General features: G+C 46.1%; 1 protein-coding gene across 2 annotated transcripts; it reads right to left on the reverse strand.

Annotated features, from left to right (window-relative positions):
* Positions 1 to 2,085: 2,085 nt before the first annotated feature.
* On the reverse strand, positions 2,086 to 25,434 carry LOC142574255 (techylectin-5A-like). 2 transcript variants are annotated; one of them, XM_075683382.1, is made up of 6 exons: positions 24,994 to 25,434; positions 8,883 to 9,064; positions 7,384 to 7,526; positions 6,263 to 6,368; positions 4,561 to 4,728; positions 2,086 to 3,619 (listed from the first exon to the last, which is right to left on the reverse strand). In XM_075683382.1, exons 1-6 carry the CDS (start codon positions 25,227 to 25,229, stop codon positions 3,330 to 3,332), a joined length of 1,125 nt encoding a protein of 374 aa, XP_075539497.1. In that variant the 5' UTR covers positions 25,230 to 25,434; the 3' UTR covers positions 2,086 to 3,329. The 2 variants fall into 2 exon arrangements, with proteins under 2 accessions (XP_075539497.1, XP_075539498.1); XM_075683383.1 differs by lacking the exon at positions 24,994 to 25,434 and adding an exon at positions 16,641 to 16,869.
* Positions 25,435 to 25,517: the final 83 nt, after the last annotated feature.

Consider the following 25,517-nt stretch of genomic DNA (forward strand, 5'->3'; position numbering starts at 1 on the left):
ATTCACAAAGCTTTTCGTTCGTAAGGGCTGTTTTTCATTGGCCGATCGCCTTCGTCAATAATATGTCCTACACTACTATTGGCTGGCACGAACGCATTTAGCGTAGAAATGTTTACCGAATACGGGCACAGGTTTACATGGGTATTGGCGCGGTTTATGATATCGACTGGCCTGAGTGGCCGTTTGTAGGCGTGTTGGACAACCACACGTGTTGGCATTGCTAGTATCTTTCTCCTTTCTTCTCTTATCTTTTCATCCCTTAATCTAGCTCCCCCTGCGTAAGGTAGCAAACCGGACGCCCGTCTCATTGAACACTTTTTGTTTTACCCGCCATGGTTGCTCAGTGGCTATGGTGTTGGGCTGCTGAGCACGAGGTCGCGGGATCGAATCCCGGCCACGGCGGCCGCATTTCGATGGGGGCTAAATGTGAAAACACCCGTGTGCTTAGATTTAGGTGCATGTTAAAGAACCCCAGGTGGTCAAAATTTCTGGAGTCCTCCACTACGGCGTGCCTCATAATCAGAAAGTGGTTTTGGCACGTAAAATCCCACATATTATTTTTGTTTTCCTCCTTCACCTCTTCCTTTACTATATAAGCGAGCGCTTCATCAACACAAAAAAAGCTCAACAGACTAAAAACTTGACTAATTGAGGCACGTCAAAATAAATGAGGCAAGACTGTTGCGTATCGGGGCCACTGTAACGTAAGGCTCTTCCAAACTTTTCTAGTCCATTTCTGCGATCAGCCCTCCACGATAGGTCAAAATTTTTTCGGGCCATTCCCACTTCGTTTGTCTGTCAGGCGACGTCAAGAAAACCACCAAATCTCATCTGATATGACGTGTACACACTCATTATGCATGCTTAGACCGAAGAGAATAAAATTATTATTTCCATTTCTACGTCTTCTTCCCCACAAGCTCACCGCTATTGGTCAAAATTTTTCGGGCTGCGCCCACTTCTCATGTCTGTCACGCGGCGTCACAAAACCGGGAAAACTTACCACTTCAGAGTAATGTGTACGCATTAAAGATGCATTACTAGGCAGAACAAAACTGAGCTTTTTCCGGAATAACGTGACACTGCCCCGTTCCAAAATGAACAGAATATGGCTGCCCGTCGATCGCTATGTCACTTGCTACTCGGAGCTGTAGGGGCAAATTGATTTATTTGTGTATAATAAACATTTTTGCGTGGCAGTATAACGTTGCCGAGCCCTTTCAGCACGTACAAGACATCGTTCAGACAACTTTGCTAGGCTGAGCATCCGCTTAGCGTCATTTTTTCCGTTCCAATGCACTTACCGTTAACCAGTCTGTTTCTACCAAACACCGAAAGCTAAGCAAAGAGAAGCGGACCAATCGCAGTCGCGGGCACTGCCCTCCTCATGCGGTTATTTATTTTCATTGTGCTAACCGAAATCCTCTCCACTTCTACATGCTCGTCGCCTCTGATCAGCCAATCAGATAAGAAATACCTGTCAAGATATACAATGCTATTCTCTTTGAAAGCAAAGTGACCTCCCATAAATGAGGAGGACGTTTCGTTGGCATGTTTAAACAACGCAGCGGGTCACCGCCCTATGCTCGCGTCGGTTATTACGTAAGTTTGACGTCAGGTGATGGGAATAAAAATATATTCGAACAGTTTTACGTTATAAGGTCCCTCGTGCGAAAATATATTTAGTTCGAATGAATTTATGCGACACAGGAGAGCAAGTGTTCCTATCCCTCACTTCACTGCTTGAAAGAACTGAAAAACTTCTTAGCAACACAAAGCTGCCGGCCAGCGATGAGAAGTTTTAACAACCAACCCTTAATGTCCCTCCAAGCACAAGAACGACCAAACGCGTTTTCCTCTACCTGCTCAAAAGACAATGAGAATCACTTCCAAATCCATGAAAAGCATTCGCCGCATAACAGCTGAACGTTTTTGATTTCACAGCATCAGTTAGACCTCTGCTAAGAAAACCTCTGAGTCGGGCAACAGCCCTAAAATTTCTGGAGCGGTGAGCAATGAATAGCTGTTCAAGAATTCATTCACCACCACTTGAGTTTTTATTACCATTGGGAAGACACCGGCACGAAATGAATGCCACCAATTTTCACCTTGCGTAACCTTTCGTCACCAAACGGGATCATTGGCATTTAGTAGAAGCTTGAGCAAAAACAGTATTTCTTTGCTTTCTTTATTCGCTAAACGCCTTGACAGTCACACCTTTGCAAAGAAAGCCTCCGTCTTCACCTGCGCCAGGGACCAAGTACGGTCGGTGAGAGCTTCAGAGTACACGCGCAGCCCCCGTTGCAGTTGTCTAGAACGCGGAAGCGGTGGACGCAGCGGTGCGTTTTGCGCCGTTTTGCGCCGTTGCACCCACTAGTTCGAGTCGACTAGCTTTGGGCATACGATGCCAGCTACACAATGAAATGGCTCCACACAGTGCAATTGGCTTCGCAATGCAATGCATCTTCGTCTTGCCGCATCCCCGCCTAGGGCAAGGTGAGCCTCAGCAGTCATCGAGATGCGAAGCCAAGGTGTGCCTTCTGGCCTCGATTGGCCTACGCCCACTGAAATACTTGCTTTTGCTGCACAGGGGGCAGCGCGCTTAGTGGTGACCCGCCGGTAATGCACTGCTTGCTGAAGAGGAATCCGACTTGAGCCAGTGACCTCCACTTCATGGCGCAGATGTGCGCTGCTAAAGAACGCCCCCCTAAATAAGTTCACAGGGGATTGTGCAACCACTTCCTGTCATTTACAAACATATGGGAGACGTACGTTTCAGTTCGTTCATAGAAAAACGGTGTGATGTTTACAAAATCTTACGCCGCATAACACTCAATGGGACACTAAAGACAAGGGCTGAAGCCCTCTAGATGTATGTACGTATATTTATTTAAAAATTGCGCTGTCTTTTTTGCTAGGTGGAACCGTGTTTCTTGTCAGCAATTAAACCAGCAAAAAGGCTCCTTACTTAGCATCGATGTGGCTTGGCGTGTTGAAATTGTGTTTTAATTTGTGTTGAATTACAAGACAGGCAAAGTGTCTTGCTTCCTGAACTCCCAATATTACCATCTCAATAGATTCACGGGAGCTAGCATGCCTATCTAGAAGTGGTACCGTCATTCTTTCCCAGTTTTTGAGCAGTATCTGTCTCACCAAGGCAGCGTTTACGGTAACATCGAGCTGTTTGCAACTGCAGAAACGTGGACAATACCAATCGAGCGTAATCCTTATATTTAGCGTCCTTCGAATGATGTGAAAGTGACAGGGGGATCATGGGTTTTCTGATGACGTAGTGGGCGGCTCTGTGCAAGTGGCCTCCGCGCTCCTGGTTACTCGCGCAGCAAGAAACGCGGAATTCCCACTGGTCGTATCATCATCTTAACGCTGGGGTAGGAGTGGTAGTGGAGCGGGACAGAGGAACCTCGCAGACTCCACTCGATTCCGTCGGCGAAGCTCTCGTGCGGCCCGTTCAGGTTGAGGCCGTTCAAGTTGGCCGAGTGGCAGCTGTTGTACCACCAGGCGCCACGGAAAGTCGAGGCGCAGTTCTGGGGCCACAGATCGTTGTCCCGGTCGTGCGTGGAGAAGTTCTGGCCGTTCGATATCGCCATGGAGTCCCAACCTGCCGACAACAGCGGGAGAGGTCAGGGGCTAAACTCAGCAATCTTTTCGTTCGTAATCAGTGCGCCGAATTTTGCCATTGGCCGGTCGACTTCACTAAGCATTGGTCCTACACCACAAATGCCTGCTATTTGCTGTTACGAAAAATTCTATCATATAGATGTTCTTGTGCACAAGGATCAAGAGCAGCAAAAGAAGTTAGTTGTGACAGAGCGGAACGCTTTTTTTAGAGAAGTTGAAAAGAAAAGCTAGAAAAATAAGCGTGTTTTCGCCTTCAAGGTACTCTTTCTTGCTGTTCCTCTTGCGTAGATTTGCTGTATGCTATATTATTTGTTAGGAACTAAATGCTTGTTCCGAACAGTGGGAACCTTGAAGTCAAGCAGCAAGACAAGCTAGTTTTGAGAACAGTGAAGGTTTTACCTACCTTACTACCTTAAGCTTACCGTATGCTACATAGTTTGTTACAAACTAAATGCTGCTTACTGGTATTGGGAGCCTTGATCTAAGAAAATTTACCATCACTCTCCGAATATATAGCCTCATGATCTTCGCCACGGCGGTCATCAGGATTTATTTTTTCCCCCTTCGGCTCTTCACCTATTTCTTCCTCAACGTTGAGATCATGGCCGAAATGCACTGATTAAGGTGAACCTCACAACTTTTATCAATTACAATATTCTCTCAGCCATATGGATAAAGCCGTCGCAATTTAATATGCCGGACGAATTTCGTGCCATTGTGTGAACTCTAAAAGTCGGCGTACGGTTTCGCTTTATTTACATTGCCAGTATTGCCTGCTCAGCTCCCTCAACGCATGCGTTGTTCGAACTATAACGATATGGACAGTGCGTATTACAGTGCAAAATCAGCGTTTATAAAAGCTCTGTTGACCACCACCAAGTATAAGTAAGGCTTCCGGTTTCTCTTTCTTCTCTCTCTCACCTTCAGGTCCGGAGAACTTTCCGAGGTGTATTCTGTAAAGTTTACTCTCGGGTTCCACCCGAACGCTATCGTAGTCCACCGACGCACTGTCGTCCGTGCTGTTACTCAGCACCACACGCAGAACCATGGTCTGGTCGCTCGACGTCAGCGCATTAAGCGCGTCGTTGCCTGCGAAAAATAGGAGCAAACGTAAAAACTTGCTGGCCAAGTAGAATGTGATCAGAGGAATGTATCGCGCATTTCACTCATACGGCGTGATCCGTGTGACGTATGTGCCACACCAGCGGTGGGAAGAGGCTCTTTTTGTCGTTTCTTCGTTCAGCACGGAACACTGCACAAAATGTGGCACCTGTACGGAAGGACCTACGTGCGCAAATAGACGCTCCATGGCCTCGAATCTCAGCTGAAAGTGAAGAGCCAAAACTGGCTCTATCAGCAACTAACACCGCTTCCTTCTGTAATCTTCGAGACACTAACAACGCACGTGAGCAGGCTTTCCCATTCATCTGGTTTGCCTTGACCAAGATGGACGAGCTCCCGCTAAATACTGCTCTTGAAGCTCAAAGACGCGTTTTGAAAGTTGGGACGGTGCGATGAACATATTGCGGCAAATGTGGTGGCACCGAAACGCGCTCTGACGCCTTAACAATGCGACGCATATTTTGCCTCATTCTTGGCACTTCGCTACGTGTCTTGCCTCGCTTAAAGAAAAATGAACTATGTTTGACCGATGTGGGAATCGAACCTCTGCCGTCGAGCACAGAAGCCGGGTGATCTAACCATTAAGCCTGACCCCATGCACGCTTACCTCGTTCCAAAGCCAGCCAGCTCTTTGAAATACTCGGCGCGCGCCATCACGTGTCACTTTGCCCTTTTCTTTACTTGTCACAATTCGTGCTCCGAGGCATTGGGTTAGACTGCACTATCAACGGAACAAACCGACCTAGCCTGGTCCTTCCTTCGTAGCAGCTTACCCTAGAAACTCTGCGACGGCGCACCGACTTCATGGCTGGCCAAGTTAATGAAACTTTGACATTTCTTCGCTGAAGTACAAATGCCATCGTCGTTTTATTATACACCAAATGAAATAGTCAGTTGTACGTACGATTGTATACCACGTAGTCGCTGAGAATATCGCAGTGTGTGTTTATCTCGCTTACGCTCGTCGACTGCCTACGTGGAACCCAACAGTCGCCATGTCGTAAGCCCACGTCAGACGGCCTCCGTATAGATCATGCCAAGTGGTAGCCATCCTGCTGTTGACGTCACACACGCGTACGCTTACTATCCACACCCAAAACTATTCAATTTGAACGAACACACTGGTCCATCGGGCATTGTTTTGCGGTACCCCAAACAATGCTGGATAGCCAGGTGCCTGTAAAATGCTTCGCATGTCATAGATATCTGCACACTTTTTTTCTTTACTATTTTAGCCTTGTGTCCGCCATCTTGGTTAGGTCAGACGACATTTATAGTGAAGAGCACTTCCGCACTCTGCATTACCTCTGTTCTCTTCTATAAAGAACATTCTGCTTTTGTGATGGCCGCTCCACCTAGTCTGGTGTCGTAGCTATGTCGTCACCGTGCACCGCTAGTACATGCGGTCAATCGTGACAAATATTCCCATTGGATCAACTGTTGCGCTGGCAGCGAGGAAATACTATGGGCCAGAAGATTTACTTGCGATGCATTCTCTTACCAATCCAGTACTCCTCAGATGGATCACCGAAGCCTCGAGCGTATTCGGTCCAGTTGCGGTAGAAGTGGTACACTCTGTTGCCGAACTGGCCTCGCTTCTGAATGACCTGCAAATAGCGAAGCCACAAGTCGTCTTGAACTTGCTCCACATTAAGGAATACTGTGCGCTTTAATGAATGTTCTCGTCACGCATCAAAGGTCAACATAATTCTCGGGTGCACTGTAGTTTCCTAGGACCGTGGTATGTGTCATCCCTTGCCAGGGATGCTAGAATGCGCATAGAGAGAAAGAGAGGATTCGATAGAAATAAGCGAAGGAAGGACAAGTAAGTTAACCCGCGAATATGTGCTGTAAGCTGCCCTGCAAAAGGAAAAGGGTGAAATTGGATAACCAGTACGTTAACTTATTTTCAAAAATCAAAAGCACTAGCTTCACGCTATCAACAGACATCAGGCTGGGCGGCTTTAAAGCCGTTTATCTCCATTATTTAGCAGATACAAAATTGTGGCACAGACCGCAACACTAGGACACCGTAACCGACATTGATTCTACGACAGGTCTGATGAAAAGTAATCAACAAGAACCAGTAACAGACTTCAGCCCATCCCTCGTTATACGTGCTAAACACCTCCCGCCACTTCTTATTTTGTTTTGCTTTTGAGACTTTCAGGTCATTACTCCATGCACCAAGCAATTCTTCTTCTCCTCCTACTGCTCCATTGATGGGAGGAGAGTGAGCTATGCGCGCATAAACGCTGCTATGGAAAGTAGTTTCCTCGATGAGGAAAACAAGGCCCCTTGTGGAAACATCGAGGGGCGTGATGGGGGGGGGGAGGGGGGGGCGAAGGAGGGCACTAGTATCTGTAGCATACTGGGAGACCCGGTAACGGAGCTGAAGCTCTCCAGCCTATATAAGAAATCTCGATCTGTAGCGTCACAAGTGGAAGGCGCAGGTGTTTACGTTCGAATAGAAATTTACAAACAAGCACGCTGTAAGAGGAATAGATACCACAACCATAAGCCCGCTCTTCTGAGGCCCCAGTCCAGCCCGCACGTGCTTTCCGTTAAGGGTAAAACTGCAGAGACACGAATTGCCTACTGCGAAGCATGCTGGTGACTCACCGTCCAGCCACCACCATCAGTGTCCATGTCGCAGTAGACGCTCTGTCCGGAAGGACCGGCACCCTTGTGGAACACTGTGTACACTCCGCTCGAGCGCTGTCCGGCACCGAGCAGGTCGGTGCAGTGCCGAGGGAGAATCGTGGCTGCGCAAATAGTTGCCATAAAGAGATAAAAAAAATAACAAGGACTGCTCACATTCGCGCAAGCTTGCGCGAGGCACCGCACCAGATATCTCCAGTTCATGTGAAATAAAGTGTGCACACTTGGGAATGCCGGAGACGCAGTGTGACGGCAGGAATACGTTCATTCGAAATTCCACCGCCCTTGTGCTGTCTCACTAAAGATAAGATAATATTAATCAAGGATAGATACGCGGGAATTTCTGCGAGAAGTTTTCCACCTTCTCAAAAAGAAAAAGGTTTGGCAATGCATCGATAAAAACGGTTGCGTTACTAAAGGGATGACAGGGACTGTAAAAGCCGCAATTCTAATTACATGTGCAAGCACCAGCGCAATTTCTTTCCTTAGTGTCATCTCTACAGCATAAGGAGGCAACGAAGCCCTCACTATGGACCCAACACAGGGTATGACGCGATGGCTAAAGCGAAACGACAATATCGCAAGAGTACACTGAAAAGCCTACCGTTTTGTCCCGCTGCATTCACTGCGTTACTTATCTCTTAACCTTACGCCAGTAGGCTAGCCTATTCAAAATGTTGATTTACAAGCAACAAGTGGTTTCGACGGTTAGCATTCGCTTCTCACTACGTGAAAACGTTCCAGTAGTTGGTGCTCGGTGATTCAGTATCCTCCTTTTTCTCCACGTCAACGTCCGAGCGTAAAACGAATGTCCACCAGGTTTTAATAAGTCGTAACTGATCATTTCTTCTGACGAGGTGTCCAAAGCTGTGTCAGATACAACATAACAGGTTCTTAGAAAATGCACTGCTTTTAACACTAAATATGCCCCTTTCGTGGCGTCCGTGCATCCTTCCTCTCCTAAGCGCCTTCGTCACTCGTGATGACTTTGTAGCCATTCGTCTGTACCCGACGCCTTGACTACATCGGCAGCCATAACAAGAGCCAATGGGTGCGAAAAAAGAACGCGTTAAGGTTGAGATCCCTACACAACGTGAGCACAACCTACTACCTCCCTAAACTCCCTAAATCGCTAGCACCGTGTTATATAAACGACTACATTTTGCAAGTAAACTAATGCAAGGTCTTCCCCAACTCGCTCACGCACGCAGCAGGTTACTCCAAGCACCCAAAACAGGGCGCATGGCATCGCACTCACTCAAAATACTCTCAAGTTATTTGGGATTAGCATAGATTTTATTCAAGAAAATAAGTAATCGCAGAGAAGATTACAAGTCACCGAAGCGTTCAGACATATTAGCTTATACTGCACTTGGCCCCACAGCATCACGGGGTAAAGAGGCATCTCTACACCTGGCATAACTAAAGATCATCGGCGGCGACAGAAACAAGCAGGTTACTCTTGAGGCTGGCCAGTATCTCGGTCAGCTCGCGTGCCCGCTGTTCCGCTTGCTCGATGGACGGCCGGACGTCGGTCACCGCGAGCGCAGCCGCCTCTGCTGCCATGGCAACCACGTACAGAATGGCGACGCCTACCAGCATGGTCAGCCGCCTGCGGAGATTCCCAGCAGCCATGTTGTGCCTGCAAAATGTACAGGGACAGTATTGCCTTCAATGAAGGGCTCTATCTCGATTACAAACACCGCGATTTCGTTCAACATTTCTATACTTCTTCATAATCATTATTTCATTCAGTCAATTCACCTTTACGTTATCTCTTGTTCAAGCGAAGCGTCATTTGGCTGATCCCAGGCACTGTGTGCAATGTAGGTACGTTCTCGTATGTGAACCGTTTCGCGCTTCTTCGACAAAAAAAAAAGAATTATAAATTCCGATTGTGGGATCGCACACAACGTTTCACTCCTCACAGTCTGCTGTGTTCATACACGCGTTTGCTTGCAAGTTGCACAGAGATAGTAAGCAGGAACGCTATACGCTGAGAGTTCTTGGTCAGTGGTAATGGGAACGCAACCTTCGCACTGCCACATCGAGCCGACTATAAGGGGAACGTGGTGAGGCGATCACTTGCCTTTCGTGGTAATTCAATGCCCTATCTGACGACATACTGGACGTGTCTGCACGATAAACGCCCCCTTATCTAAAGCACGAACCCAAAACACTTCTCTGAAACGCCCGAGCAAGCTGGCTGCCACTGGAACGGATCAAAACAGACGTTGCTAAAGCGCTACAGAGACGAGCTAGCTAAACTGCTTGAGCTGAAGCAATTGCTGAGAGCAATTGTTCAAAAGCTATGCAGTCAGTGCCCAAACGAACGAGGAGAACTGGGAGAACACAGGACTTTTGTGCGCATAGAAGTAATAAAAAGAAACTTGTATAAAAAGCAGAAACGTCGCGCCAATTCCGAACGTCGGTTTGAAAGCTGGCAAAAGGGTAAGAAACCCACTGAATCGACAAGAAACTGTTAAGTATATTGTCTTATTTTGTTTTTCAGAGGGTGCTGCCGTTTTTTATCTTTTTTTATTGCGAGTACATTTATATAGACACTCCAGGCGAATTTTCGCAGCCGTGAGGGGCGACGACGTTGTTATGGTGTCTACAGATGTTTCGGTATACTAGGTAGATGCAAAATTACTGAACCGTCATAGTTGCTTTGATCGCGTTTCATGGTCTTGATTGCTTTATTATCAGAATTTTCGCTATTGTATCGCTCGAAGAATGGTCATAAAACATTACATTCACAGCGTATACCTTTAATGGCAAGTCATTAAATATATTGCAATACAATGTTAAAGCTCACAATCTGAAAGCGGTGCAAGTTCAATGGTACCGGCGCGAGTGCTCTTTACGGTACGTTGACAGTTTCCCGTCCGTCTCATCTCGTGCAGCGTCGGGGTGCAATGCCTGCAATTCCACTTAACTGCAGCGCTCATGAGTCCAGCGTTCTGGGACGCCTGGTAGGTGCCAGGACGCTGTTTCTTTACTCGGCAGGAGTTGCCTTGCGTGCTGCTTTCTCGCCTACATGTCACACACGCGTATAGTAGCTACACCAACGGAAGAGTTTAAACACAGAGCCGGGCCAATGTACTTTGCAATTCTATCATGATGCTATACAAGATACTCGCGCAACATGTATTTGAGATATAGATACATGATACTACCGCAATTATATTGCATCCGATACGATACATTCCATTTGTATCATGAGATACTTCGACGCATTCGCAAATTTCTCATTATAGATCTATATAATGCAGCAGCAAACGCGCATGCAAAAAAATGTCTGCGCGGAAATTTTTTAACTCCGACCAACCTTGTTTCATTTGAATGAAATGATTGTTAGTGGCTCAAAAGTTTTGTCTTTCTCGGTCAATTTACAAAATTTTGATTCTGAAACAATTTATTAGTGTTGCTTTAGTTGCTTAACATACGACTCTCTATACGCTGCGCTGTAATCCGTTTTTGCTTGTCGCTTTTGTAATCGGTGGGGGTCGCTGCTCTGCTTGCCGGCCAGCTAGCGGGTCGCCATGTAACTACAATATCATCAAAAGAAGCCTCTGCACGATGGCACAAATACGACTGTGGATTTTTTTTTTCATTGTCCGTGAACGTATTACCGTTTATGCCCTCCTTGGTACCGATGCAACTAAGAACAAAAATATCAAGAAAACAAAGGGTCGGCTGAGCCCAGAAGTTCGCGTGCTTGTTTTTTCGAGATGTAGTGAGTGCCACCACGTGACTCGGCTCCACCAATAGGGACGCGCAGACCTCATCACCTGTCCTCGCTGGAGGGCTCTGGCGGAAAGATAAAAGAATGCCACTGCCTTTAGTTTTATTCAGGTGGTTTAGTGGAAGCAGTATAAGCTTGAGAAGTGGAGTTCAGCCAACGTTTCTGGTTTCGAACAGTGATTTTCGCGACAGCCAATATCTTGTATCTTAGGGTACACGATACATTCTTTCATGTATCAGAAATACAGGTACTGATACACGGCTTGGCAGATGTATCATGATAGAGATACAAGATACCCAAACTGTATCTATGATAGTACCTAAGATACGTGCATCTTCGATATTGCCCAGCTCTGTTCAAGCACAACGCTAGACCTTGCCGTCGCTGTCAGCGTTTCGGCCTTCGGGCGCTACTGCAATTCTTTATTTTCGTTTCAAAAAAATGAAAAAAGAAGATGAGAGGAATGCAGGAATGAATTGTACAACCGAACGATACAGCGTCCTGCGACCGCGTGGATACACCGGGTTACAATCATAGCATGCTCGTACATCTTGCTTAATACAATTTTTAGCGTCCCAAAACTGGGCAACAGCTGCGACCATAGAGCCACAGCAGCGGAGGGCTCCGAAACAGTTGCACCCACTTGAATTGCATTTACGTGCACCCAAAGCTCTGCACGCGAGCGTTTTCGAACGCAGCCTCCGCCGAAGTGCGACCGCTTGTGAAAGTCGTCACATGGAGTTCCGCTGCAAAATGTCATACCTCTAACACCACGCCGCATCTCAGTTCACAAAGTTGAGTGAGCATTCATTTCATGCTGGAGCTGATCAGTTATTATGTAGCCTAAGAGATTACGTGAAAAAGGATTTAATATCTGCGGCAGGTGAGCGCTACGCAAACGATATTTTCATAAGCGTCAGACAAATGAACAAGAGGACTTTTTTTTATAAAAGATGACTCGGCTAATGACACCATATAACTGCCACTTTTCTTATTCATTCGTCTTTCAAAAGTTCCCTGAAGTGAAACAAATAGGCTCTGAGTACAAATGTGGTATCAGTGAGTTGGTGACGGTAAAAGGCGGACAGCGTCCGGCCTACAAACAGACAACGAAGTACTTCGGTTGCTAATGGTATTCAGAAATGGCGCTGCTTCTGAATATTTAACGTATGCAGCTTTCTTTGTGTTTCATCTATATTTGACTGGATGAGAAACGCATATTATGTAAATGTATGCACAATGTTCAGAGGTTATGTGTAGTTTTCACCTTGTTTCTTGGTGCCAATAATTCCTCTGTATCGATATCATTTTCTTTTATCCAATCATGTCATTTTTCTGATAAACTGTATTAGCATATAGGCCACCCATTCCTTTTTGATAATGTAGTACATCAGTAAACCAGTGGCGTTGTACACAAAAACCCTGTCTATTTTGTATTTCCCCTCCCTAATAATACAATGTAAAGCCGCCCTGATGTTTAATAATGTAGCGCGAGCGTCGACTGAACTGCTGGTGAGCGCCTTATAACGGCGATAAGCGTGCAACAAGGCGAGAGTTCGCGCACGAGCCTTGTTGCCTTGTTGCACTCGCCTTGTTGCACGCTCTTGTTGCACGCTTATGGCCGTTATAAGGCGCTCACCAGCAGTTCAGTCGACGCTCGCGCTATATTATTAAAAATCAGGGCGGCTGTACTTAGGGCGCTATAGCGTAAAGCTATTCCAAACTTTTATATTCCAATTTTGCATCAGTGCTCCACGACTGATAAAAAATTTTCGTGCCACCACCACTTCGCCTGTCTGTCTCGCGACGTCACAAGACCGCAAAAACTCACCGCGTAAAAGTGACTTGAACGTGTTAAAGCTGCATTATTACGCTGAACAGAACTGATTTTATTTTTCTGAATAGCCAGAGACTGCCCCTTTACGAAATGAATAGAAGATGGCTGCGCGCGGATCGCTCTGGTTCTGGCTATTCGGAGCTGCCGGGGAGCAGAAATTTATTTGCGTATAATACATTTTTTATTTTTTTTGCTTGGCAGTATAACGTTATCGAGACCTTTCGGCACGTATACGACATCGCTCTGCCAACTCTTTTTTGCTGAGCATCAGTTCTGGTGGCAATTTTAACCATCCGTTGCACACCGCAACGATTTTCGACCAGCCACTGCAAGGGCAAGCGGACCTATTGAACACGACGGCATCACCCTCTCCATCCGGTTATCTAGTTTCACTGTGCTGGCTTGGCCGCATCGAAACCCCTACCACTTGAGCGTGGTCCTCACCTCTTGTCAGCCAATTCGGTAAGAAAATCTGCTCAATGAGGGCAATGCCATTCGCTTTAAAAGCAAAAAAATGTGCCCACCTATAAATGAAGGGCGCGTTTGATTGGGCGTTTCAAAGAACGCTGCGGGTTACCGCCCGATGCTTGCGTAGGTGGCTACGTAAATTTGACGTCCGGAGACTGGAACAAAAACAGTTTGCAGTAGGTCCACCTTTGTTTAGGAAAAAGGGAGTTGACGGCTATTTCATTCAAATAATTTCTTAGCAATTTCTCGTGCGAGCTACTTTTGTCACTACATACAGGTCAATGAAAATAAAGTCTCTTTGTTACTTTTGTAAGTATCTCGGGCAAATGTCGAGGTGGGGCTATTACCATGCTTTTTTTCATATTTCTTTTTCCACTATACACTTTCTAACGAAAGTTACTGCGTACTTGTTCGAACAGTGAAACTTGTTATTGAGCAAGAGCAAGAAGCTTGCTAATCCTAGAGCTCTCGTTCACAAGGCTGGTGTATGGACCACACGGATAAATACATAAGATAGAGAGACAGACAAGAGCAGGCGTGTTCAGCGTAGTGTTCGGCCGATGGCTACAAGACGACTCAACGCACGGCTGTGGATACGGCTCAGAGCTGCCCACTACTTTCGCTCCTCGCGTTAGAGAGGTATACATAGTGAACGAATATCAGCGCGAACTGACGAGGACGAGAGGAGAATGTGACCGACGCATGCGCTGCGTGCGTCACCTTCTCGTCTCGTCCTCGTCAGTTTTCGATGGTAGCCGTTCGCTATGAATCAGGAACAAAGCCCACCAGCAAGACACAACTAGGTATGGAGAGATACACTTCGTCTTTCACCTATATTGAAGTTCTGAAAAAGGTGACAGGAAGAAGAGCGGGAAAGACAGGAAGGTTAGCTCATTATATGAAGCGCTGGCAACGCTGCGCTGGGGTCAGTGGATAAAGGAAAATACGACTGGTAAAAGAACTAGCATGTCTGTTAAAGGAGGAAAAATAGATTATGCTAGCGCTCTGTGTACGCTTCGCCGCTTTCGTCTGTACACAATCATCATCATCATCATCAGCCTAGTTACGCCCACTGCAGGGCAAAGGCCTCTCCCATACTTCTCCAACTACCCCGGTCATGTACTAATTGTGGCCATGTTGTCCCTGCAAACGTCTTAATGTCATCCGCCCACCTAACTTTCTGCCGCCCCCTGCTACGCATCCCTTCCCTTGGAATCCAGTCCGTAACCCTTAGTCACCATCGGTTATCTTCCCTCCTCATTACATGTCCGGCCCATGCCCATTTCTTTTTCTTGATTTCAACTAAGATGTCGTTTACCCGCGTTTGTTGCCTCACCCAATCTGCTCTTTTCTTATCCCTTAACGTCACACCCATCATTCTTCTTTCCATAGCTCGTTGCGTCGTCCTCAATTTCAGCAGAACCCTTTTCGTAAGCCTCCAGGTTTCTGCCCCATATGTGAGTACTGGTAACACACAGCTGTTATACACTTTCCTTTTGAGGGATAGTGGCAACCTGCTGTTCTTGATTTGAGAATGCCTGCCAAGCTTCAACCCAAATCTTGTTCCTGGCCGTCTCTCTCTCTCTCTCTCTCTCTCTCTCTCTCTCTCTCTCTCTCTCTCTCTCTCTCTCTCTCTCTCTCTCTCTCTCTCTCTCTCTCTCTCTCTTTCTCTCTCTCTCTCTCTCTCTCTCTCGCCTGGCCGAACAAACGCGTTCGGTCCATCTCCACCGTTACAATGTGATTTTTAAGCATTTCTGCAAGTACTGAGGATGTGCTGCTTCTGGGTGGAGGTTCATTATACAAATTTGTACAATATAGGCCCCGGGAAAAATGATAAGACGATTGTCTGACTGATTTGTTTGTTAAGGCATCGATAAGCAACAAATAAGTTGTGTCAATGCCTTGTCCCCAATGTTGGTTTGTTGCATGAACGAAAGATGGCGGAGCGTGAAGTGAAAACTTACAGCTATATAACAGTTCGCTGTCGCACGCAAGGGAATGATTTGGAATTTAAAGAAAGGCACACACAGAATGCAAATGTACAACTTTCCTCATAGTCCGAGATAGTGATTGCAGAAAACAGTCTTCTAGCTTTCGCAAACCCCTTCAACAGAGAATTCACACATATTGACTTTGAATAAAGGAAAGAGAAAGAAACTGAGAGTTTGCACAATCTTCTGTTACGACACGAAAAACACGAGATATATCCAGAGTCAAATACACACGACAACAAACAATCGCACTTGAATAAACCGCAATAAGGGACAAAACTAAAATATAAGGAAATAACGCAAATAATTATACACATGATTTAAGCAGGCTGATATGTAACAGTTATTCCTTCAGAGGTTTTCATCAGCAAACTAGAAAGTTTTTTGAAGATAGCCCAGTGGACGTAAAAGAAGTAACTTTTTTTTTTTGCAATGCATTAACAGTGGCTATGAACTGCATGATGCGCAATTTAGTGCTAATTTGAAACCTATAGCTACATGCATTTCTTAATGTGTAATTTGGCATGTAATACTCAGACTGCTTTGTAATTGTGAATTGTGGTTACTTCTAGACAAGACACCTCTCTTAACCGGTAATGTTGGCACTATCTCACACACTAGCTACGCGTACGGCTCTATGGCATATTGCTTGAAACTGAATGAAGGGCGCTCTTAGTGCAAATAATTCCTTCAATAACAACATATCTCATTGGACAGCTTGGTCTGGTCGTAGCATGGACATTATTACAATAAATAAAATCGGCAGACTTCAATTTTGACTTACATTGCCTTAATTTTGAAAGTGAAGAATTTTACTTAACGTGTTATCCAAATAGCGCTTGTCGCGCAGTTTGGGAATTCCTGCCACCCTTAGGACACGCTGCTAAAAAAAAAACAATTTTTTTTGCCTTTCTCAGACTTTCATCAAGAAAAACTTATCCTCACTGAACGAAGTTTTATACATCATGATGGTAATCAGAATTGCTTCATAACGGAAGCCCTCACAGCCTGTAATAATTCCCGCAGTGTTCGTGATCTCCGCGTCATGATCCTAGTGCCGAATATGTGACACGCGTCTTAACGTCATCGCATCTTCCGAAAGCTTTCACTCCTAATAGAAACACCATATAGATCTCACGGGTGAAAAAAATAGCGAAATCGTAAGGACACATACGATGTGCAGGGCGCTGGTTCGACGCTCTGTGTTCTGGCTCCGCCGTGCGAGTGTTGCGACCGGCGTCCTGCGTCGGTGACCGGGATTTCTTTGCAACGGATGGACTCCGCGTGCCCCGGTTTTAAAAGCTCAAGGTGATGACGTCGAGAGACACACACCGCCGAATCTGGCGAACCACGCGTGCGCGTTGGGGTACAAACAAGTTTTCTTGTCTCCGCGTGCCCGCTGAAAATTCCCGAACGCTGTAACTACCTAAAACAAACGATAAAAGCCCGTCCTTTTCTTTGTATTTGCGTGCAGTAACGCCAGCGCCAGGCGGCGCGCGTTTCAAAGGCGCCGCGCCGTGTTCTTCCGCGAGGAGGAAAGGCCTACAGCGCCGAACTCATAAAGCGTGTAAACAGTGGCTCCCCCTGGGACCATCCTCGCTGCGTACGCGTATGCAAAGCACCGGTTGCGAACTTGCTGAAGCCTCTCGATCGCCGGATAAACGCCGGTCGAAAGGACTCTCTGAGATAACGCTGTTTTCAGGCGCGGTCGCACTGATACAGTAGACTGAGCGCTTGTACCGACGGTAGCGATTCTGCAAGGCGAGAGAGCCCCTCCGCCGAGATCCCGACAGAATTTACGGGTATAATACAGCGTTGCTGACACGGTCCCACTCATCTTCTTGGCTGTTAGCCGCGTAGCAGCCTTTTCTTTTTCCTTTTTTTTTTAATGCGGCGCTATGACTATTACACGCATCCGGGCACGGCTACATCGTCCGCGTGCTCCGCTCCAACCATTCTCAAGGTCATCTCCCCGGTGCCGCCGGTCAAAGTTTGGCGGCAACAAGAAAACGCGAGGCGAGCGCTGAGCCACGGGGGCAAGGCACTGCTAACCAACTTTCTCTCTTTCGTTTGAACATCGCCCCTCGAATTCCTTTCTTTCAGCGCGTTACCGCCTGCTCGCCTCTACAAAACGGTGCAGCGATGCGGATGCTACGGCCGCCGCCACCCAAGTGGAGTGCGAATTTGTCTCAAGTGATACCACCCGTATGGCCGGCGCGTTTCGTTTCTTGTATATGTGGCTGTACCCGGCTGGACTAGTGCACAAGCACAAACCACTGACGCTCCGACATAACTCGTAGACAGTTTACTTCTGTTTTTCTTCGTTTCCTCAATTGGCCGTAGGCTCACCGAAGTGTCCACAATACCGCGCTCTTTTAGTGGTGGTAATAGTTTACTGGGTCTCTGTATTCCGACAAGCCAATGCGGGAGTGCCGACGAAGTAGATTTCCCACGCTGAAGGCCTAACTAATATCAGAATGGCCGGTAATCTCACAGAGACAATCGCCTGGAATTCAAAACGGTTGCGTCACCAAAGCCGCCTTGTGGTGGAAAACCGCTGTGGAAAGGATTAGTTCGGGGTTAGCAATTTCATGCTCGTTCTCTACCGTGAGCCAGTGACCCCTTTAGTTTCATTCTCTTTCTTTCTTTTTAATTCTGAGAATGGCTTTTTTTTTAGCTCAGACACAAGGGCAAAAAGTAAGATAAGACCAAAGTTGTAATCTCTCCGTGTCATCGCTCTAGACACTTTTGTAACCAGTCTATAATGAGCCTCTAACGCATCGGCGAACAGACGTGTTGACGAGTCGGGGTTCCATTAGGCACGCCAAGGCAGCGAACATTTCAAGTGATAAGTTGGAGTCTCCGCATTCGTTCTTGTTTGTTTCCTTAATTTCCAGCGCGCGACGCTATCTGTCCCGAGAAAATGGCGCGAGTGCACTTGCTTCTATATCTGCGGATTCAGTCATTCATATAGGTCGTAATTTAGAACTGTTCCGTGAATAATATAAAATATCAGTGGCATCCACGGTTGGGCGTGTTTGGGGAATGACCGTGACGAAGCACAGGGCCGAGCACGAGAAAAAATAAAAAAGACACGCCATTGATTTAGCTTCATGTTTTCCGTATTGTGACATGTTTGGTTTTGTGCATTTCAGGTAACTTCAATGCTCTTTTCTTCTTTATGGGAGACGTTTTGTGCTCCTATTGTTTTGTTTTTCGTCATGTCGTGACGCCTTGATTATTTGTTCCCCTGCGCGTGTAATGCCTGTGCCTTGTGATGTGCCTCCTTGTCCTAACGAACTTTAACCGAGGTCTTAGAAGATACGGACGCACTGTAGAAGGACGCGACTTAACCCTCGTTGTCGGAACGTCTGCACAGCAAATCGCACAACTGTCTTGCATTTTTCGTTAGTTGCGCAGTTACTCAAGTTTAATCACTCAACGCTGCTAGTGTTCTATCTAGAGAAGAAAAAACTTGCACAGAAGAACTTATACTGCGTACTACGCTACGATCGGCTCAGCGGTATCAAAATGATTACGAATTATTTCCGCGTCATAATATACAAAGCCCGCGAAGTACGAAACGAACCCCCCTGCGAGCACCCACTCGCATGCATGCTCTCTATGGTGTCACGTGTGAAAGAACTGCGATTTTTTTAAACTAGTACGCTATTGTCAAGAAAGCGACAACGTAGCGACAACTTCAGGTTCATTATTCTGTTTGTCGCTATCACGAATGGCCGCGTCCATTGCAATCTGCAGCGCAACCAAGATTAATCGCCGACGTGTAATTCGAAGCCAACGCCTGCGTCACTGCTTTGTCATTTTCTTACCGGCAGCTCGATAGGTTATGCGAACGCTCTTCGTTCGCGTGAAGCACGTTTGAGAGCACTGCGATTGTGCCGTCAAATCTTCACGTCTGTTTTTTTTTTTTCTTTCGTATTTCGTGAAGACGCGTGGACGTTTCGCATGTTTCGTTGTACGTTTTGCCACTTTTGAAATTGGTATTTTTCCTTTAAGACTTCCGAAATATATAATAAAGCTTGCCTAATTACGCAACTAAACGCAATGCAGAAGAGTCGGTGATTTGCTCCGACAGCCGCAAACAACGTGCTTTTAGTTAACCAAGTATTGTTAAAGCTTGGCTTAACTTAGCGGGGGCAGTCTGCATTTCTAATTTTTTTCATCGGACAGAAGTGTCCGGCATCATCTCGTTGGGTCAATCTCGCCTTGCTCAATCACGTCAACAAAAACGCATAAAACAGGCAAGGCAGCCTTATATTCTCTGCAGCGGTATTGTGTGAGCTATTGCATTTTCTCTAAATTGTGATGCCTTCTAGCTAGAAACCGTCTCTCAGTGGGTAGTGTTTCTGCATCAGAAAGCTTTAGGCCAGCAATCAAGGGCTTTAAAAATTGCCATCTCCAAATACGCTGTCTTTGGGATTTAGGCCGTCTTGACGCAATTTTAAAAAAATTATTCCCGTTTCTCTTGCATGCTAACTTACAGAAAAAAAAGAATAAGTATCTGCAAGTTTCAACCAAGCCCAAAAAATATATCCGTTTTCTGATCAAATTTGTGAAACTAGTGATTGAGTTTATTAATAAATTTATGTAGTTGAAATCGATAATTTATTTATTCCCACAGATAAGAAAGAAATAATTTATCACGCTATTGCAGAGCTCAGCGTTATGTTTATTTTATTTTATTTTTTTGCACCAAGCACATGCATAAGGAGTCCTCACAGAGTTCTGCAACTTACCAACAAAATTATAATGTCCACATGGGCATTGTATGTCATGCTTAAACAATGTCGGCTGCTATTTCCCGTAACTCTAGAACATTTCTTCCCGAAAATGAAATATTTGCTTCAGAATCGACGCCATGGAGGAAACTAAAACTTGTTTCTTCGTCAACTTTTCCTTCTGTAATGATGATCTCACACGTCCGTAAAAAAGGCTTAGTAAATAGAGCAGTGGCGTGTTTGTTACGATGCAAGGAAGGTGCGGTGAGCCCTTAAAGTTAAACTTTACGCGAGCGTCGCTTCGAAAGGAGTATTCATAACCCTTGCACGTAGGCGCATCGGTACGTAGAAGATTGCCAACAAATTTGAAATAAATTGCGGCGCCACGCACCGCACGGGAGCGGTCTCGTTAGTATTCCGTTAGTGGCTAAACTTGAATGTTTAGCCTCCACGATAAGGAGAAGCGGGACAGCCTTGCCTGATGTTCCCATCTCGACCGCGGGCTTCGACTGCCGTGTCGCTCGAGTTTGCCTTGTCGTGCCATTTGAAAAAAAACCGACGACGAGTAAACACAGCAGCGCATGTGATAAGGGTTCGCGAGGCAGAGCAAAATAAACTTTCTTGCACGCTGGTTTCTGTGCATAACTTTTTGGTGCGTTTTTATAGCCCTAGCATCGAGAGTGAGAGATTAATACTCACGGTGTGAATTTCAGCGCTAAAGAGGCTAAGGAAAGCTTAAAATGGGAAGCATTGAAAGGGCGACGGACAACGTCGCGCTGAAAGCTATTTCATTCCATATGCCAGGGTACGGCTGGCACACCAAAGGAACAAGTGTATATGTACTAAGGCCTCATTACCGACCACCACGCGTAGGGCATAAGTTGAAAGTACGCGTAATTCCCTGCAACTCGGAGTTGTTTAAAAAGTCCTTATTTCCAAAAACTATTGACACGTGTACTTGCCTATATCTTTCTCGGGCGACCACGTTTCACCGCCTAACAAATGTTATCGCACAGCGCAGGACGCGCCTGCTTGTATCGGAAGTTTCTGGAATGTTAGCGATGGTTCCATATCCGATGCCTGTCACCGAAATTTGTGTAATCTGATTGCATTTATACGTGACGCGAATGGCGTAGAACTTTGTGGAAGACACGCGAGTCCCAGGGATTACTCTGGAGCATTCGACGACTGATGCATAAAAGCCGACGCGCTTGACTCGCTGGTCAGATTTCCGACGATCGCCGACTGTGTTCGCCGTTTTCGTTGAGCATTGAGTGTAACCTGTTTTTTCTGGGTACAGGTTCGCCCAATAAAGTTAGTTTTGCCATTCACAGTTTCTTTTTTTTTTTTTTTTTGCTGTGTCTAGTAGCCCGCTCTATGGGACCTTGCGCCCCGTAGCTCGCAGGACCTTTCATTAAAGTTATTCCATCCATCCATCCATCAACAGTCACTACCACGTGACACTATTAATGAATGGAATGCTTGCCTGCTGGTGTTGTCAGTAAAGTGTCAAACTATGTTCCTCTTTTTTTTTTTTGCCGTCGTGAAGTGAATCAAAATTCACGTATCTTTTTTATTACAGCGTTGCCTGTGTATACCTTGTATGTTTTGAAACTACAATAACTATCGCTATTATATTTCTGCCGTTATTACACGTTATGTAATAATATGAAGAAATTTTCCATTTATATTTCATACTGTTTGTAACCTGCCCACTGTAATGCCTTCTTGGGGATGCAGCTTCTAAATAAATAAATAAATAGAAGATAATTTAATCATTCCAGTTCACAAGCATTGAAAAATTGTCGGTGTCCTCATTAGTCTGTTATCATTGAGAGAAGAAAAGTTAGCCGGGATTGGCAGAGGTATTGTGTTTCAAGGCATTTGGGAGCTATACCGGGTGTTTCGGCAAACACTTTTAGAAATATCTAAAATTGTCTGTGGCAGATAGCGCAATTCTAGTCCATGAGCTAGTCTACTCGATGAGGCGGGCATCACTTGCACAAAGAATTAAAATTCTTAACTGACTCATTAACAAAAATTGACTAGCTAAATGTTTAACTAACTACCTTATGGCCCGGCCCGTATTGCAATGTACAAATTCTAGCCGGGAAGTTCGCAAGGCGGATCCACATGGAACGAATTCTCAGGATGACACCAGTTTCGAGATATTACTTCCCGAACTTTGAGGAGGAATGCATTGGCGTTCCAGTTACTTTCTTTTGTTTCAGTGCATAAAATGGCGCTTTGTTAAGAAAGTAAGTGAAACGACAGTGCATTCTTACCGTAAAGTTTAATGGCACATATCTCGTAAATGGTTTCATCCTCACAATTCTTTTCATCAGCATTTGCCTTGCAGTGTGACCCGCTAGAATTTTTAAGTTGCAATATGTGTCGAAAGGTAATTAGTTTAAAACTTCATGAGTGACTTTTTGTTAATTAGTCGATCATGCATTTCAATTTCTTGCCCATGTCCGCCTCTTCGGGTAGACCAGCTCACGGGCTACAAGTGTGCTACCTGCCAGAGGCAACTTCAAAAAATTATTTTTTAAATGTTCGTTGAGGGTGTCAGTACGTTATTATGGCATAACATATCTAAAAACTCCGCAGCATTTTTTTCTTTTTTTTTTTGCAAAATGAGAGCAAGGTATCATTCAAGAAGACTGTTAGGCAAGGAGGCACAGTGTCATCGCAGTCATTCCCCGCACGTCGGTAAGAAATTTTTAAAATACTATATGTCAAGTTCGCAGATAACATTAATCAAAAGACTAGCGCAAATAACAGGGACACAGACGGAAAAAAGCGACAGGATGAGCGCTAATTAGCGCTCGTCCTGTCGCCTCCTCCGTCTGTGTCCCTGTTATCTGCGCTAGTCTTTTGATTAATGATGTCACACCAACTAGCCCAGCTTTCCGCTTTGATCGCAGATAACATCGGGATGATAAGCGAAGCTGGAGACTAATTCCACCGACATTGTTGATGATGACCTCTTCAGTAAAGAAGGAAGTTGTGCTTCAGGAACACCAAGAATGTTTTTTCCTGTCGTGAGCGGAGTGTTTGTAACTATAAAATACGGAAATACAACACGTGACCTTGAAGTTCCCCAGCCGGCACCACGTGACGACATGAGACGTAGGCAGCGTCTCCTTGGACCTTTGTTAATACATTATGGTCAAAGAACGAGCGCACATTGCATTCTAAAGCCTTTCCATAAGAAAACCTTTTCAAAAATAGGAACACACCGAACTCGCCAGAATACTTTAATATCAGTGATACCATACCAACAAGTACCGGGGCGACGACACGGCACAAGACTTAACAACGTAAACCTTGGTCTAAATGTGTCTCCACTGATAGCCAAAGCCTTTTCTAACTACTTGATGCAGGTCGAGTCCTAAAGAATAACTCTGTTGCTCTATTTCATCCGTTGTTAAACAACGACCTCTCGTTTCGCTTAGTCGCGCATTTTTTTCCTTCCCGAAAGTCAGCACCTCAAGCGGCTTTCGCCAATACTGCCTCTTCTGCACTGGTGCCTGAAATCTCAAAATCGCGGATGTCTTAATGTATTATCTTGGCGCCTTATCCTAATGCGTTAATTATTTTAATGCCTTATCTTAATGTCTTCTTGCGGACACGCTGCTCGCCTTACGTCGGTGATCGAGCTTGAAAACCTCTTCAGACTCTCACTGACCCTCCTGAAGCCGTCGAGTGGTACTTATCTAAGCTGTATGCACGCGGATCACGGGAATAAAGTCGGAAAAAAAGATAAGAATGCCTCCTGGCGCATTTAACAGGTTTTCTGAGGTTCTCAAGAAAGTTTCACAAATCTATCTGCAGAAGAGTCTATGAGCCATTTATCAAGATTTTTTTTTTTTAAATGGAGCCGGCTCAAGACTTCTCTGAAGAAAGAGTGGTATTGTGGGACTGCACTTGGTTCACTCAATCCCCTGATGGCGTCTTCGTCAATGTCCCGGTCCATTGACGAGTTTGCTGGGTTGGGGGTTTCTCCGAGCGGGAAGAGGGTTTAATGACCACCGCTATACCGCTCCAAGCAGTTCGCGCTTGCTCCCACATTTGAATAGAAGTGCGGGCACCAGTTGCATTCGCGTGGCACTATACGCGGTAGCGCCGAGTGCTCCTACCGTGGAATGCCATTCCGGAACGGCCGCGGGATAACAGTAATCGACTGTCCTTACTTTCAACCTGGCAATGCTTTTACTTTCGCATAGGGCCAAAGTAAAGCATCCACGAAACGTCGCATGAAGAAATGCAAGGCGAGATGCAAGAGATGGTAAAGCGTACGGTTAGAAGACCAGAAACGCTCACCGGTTGCCGGATAATGCGGCGGCTCAAGCAGCTCATAACTGAGTAGCCTTCGCAGAGCAGCGTGGCTATGACATCTTGCCCCATTCATTTTACTCGCCGGGTTGAGCACCGAGCGACTTCTACGAGTTTGCAGACGTAATTAAACGGCCTCGCGAAGGTCGTTTCTCGAACGAGTGCTTTGGTGAACCGAAAACTGTACTTTAGGCGCCATGCAGACGTCCCTAAGCTCACGGCCCTGGGAATCCTTAAAACTTGCAGAGAAATTCACTGGTCCTGCAGATTCAATGCGTAGAAAAAATATATTTATACGAGTGCACATCAAATACCAGGCAGGCGCCTTTAGCCATATTATGTAGATACGCGTGGCGGCGGCCCTGTCCGCGAGCCCAGCCGTTAAAATCTGGCACAGCGTGGCCATCTGGCCCAAAGGCGACGAGGCCATCGCGTCTGGTCGCTCACCGGCTTTGCTCACCGGCTCCAGCTCCCGCCACAGTCGAGACTCCGGGTTGCTGTTCATCGGCTTCCGAGACTGCCTTGCCTGCCGAAGAGCGCGTCTCCATCGAGAAACAAACAACGCAAACCAGGCAAACAAGACGCAAAAGAACATGTACACACAAATTACGCCACACAAGAAACGGTAACCCCACCGCGAAACACGCCACAACAGCTACCATCAAAATGCCGAAAAACTCCATCCACAAAACGAGAAGCCCTGATGCCTATCTTCTGAGAACCACCAGTTGGCCCCACGTTGGGCGCCAAATGTGAGCTCAGGGCCCTGTCCTCCGAGCCAGCTGAGGCTTCACAAATCACAAAGATTTGGACATACGACACAGGGTGCCAGAGTGATTCAAGAGACAACCTTTACTGCCCGTAGCCCCTGACCAACTGGACTGCTGGTCCTGGTCGCCGCTACTCTCGCTTCGCCTCCAGGTTGGCTGCGCGTGGCACGAGCGCATGAGCCAGGCCCAGATGATGATGAT

This window comes from Dermacentor variabilis, chromosome 3 (assembly GCF_050947875.1).
Source record: "Dermacentor variabilis isolate Ectoservices chromosome 3, ASM5094787v1, whole genome shotgun sequence".
Taxonomy (NCBI): domain Eukaryota; kingdom Metazoa; phylum Arthropoda; class Arachnida; order Ixodida; family Ixodidae; genus Dermacentor; species Dermacentor variabilis.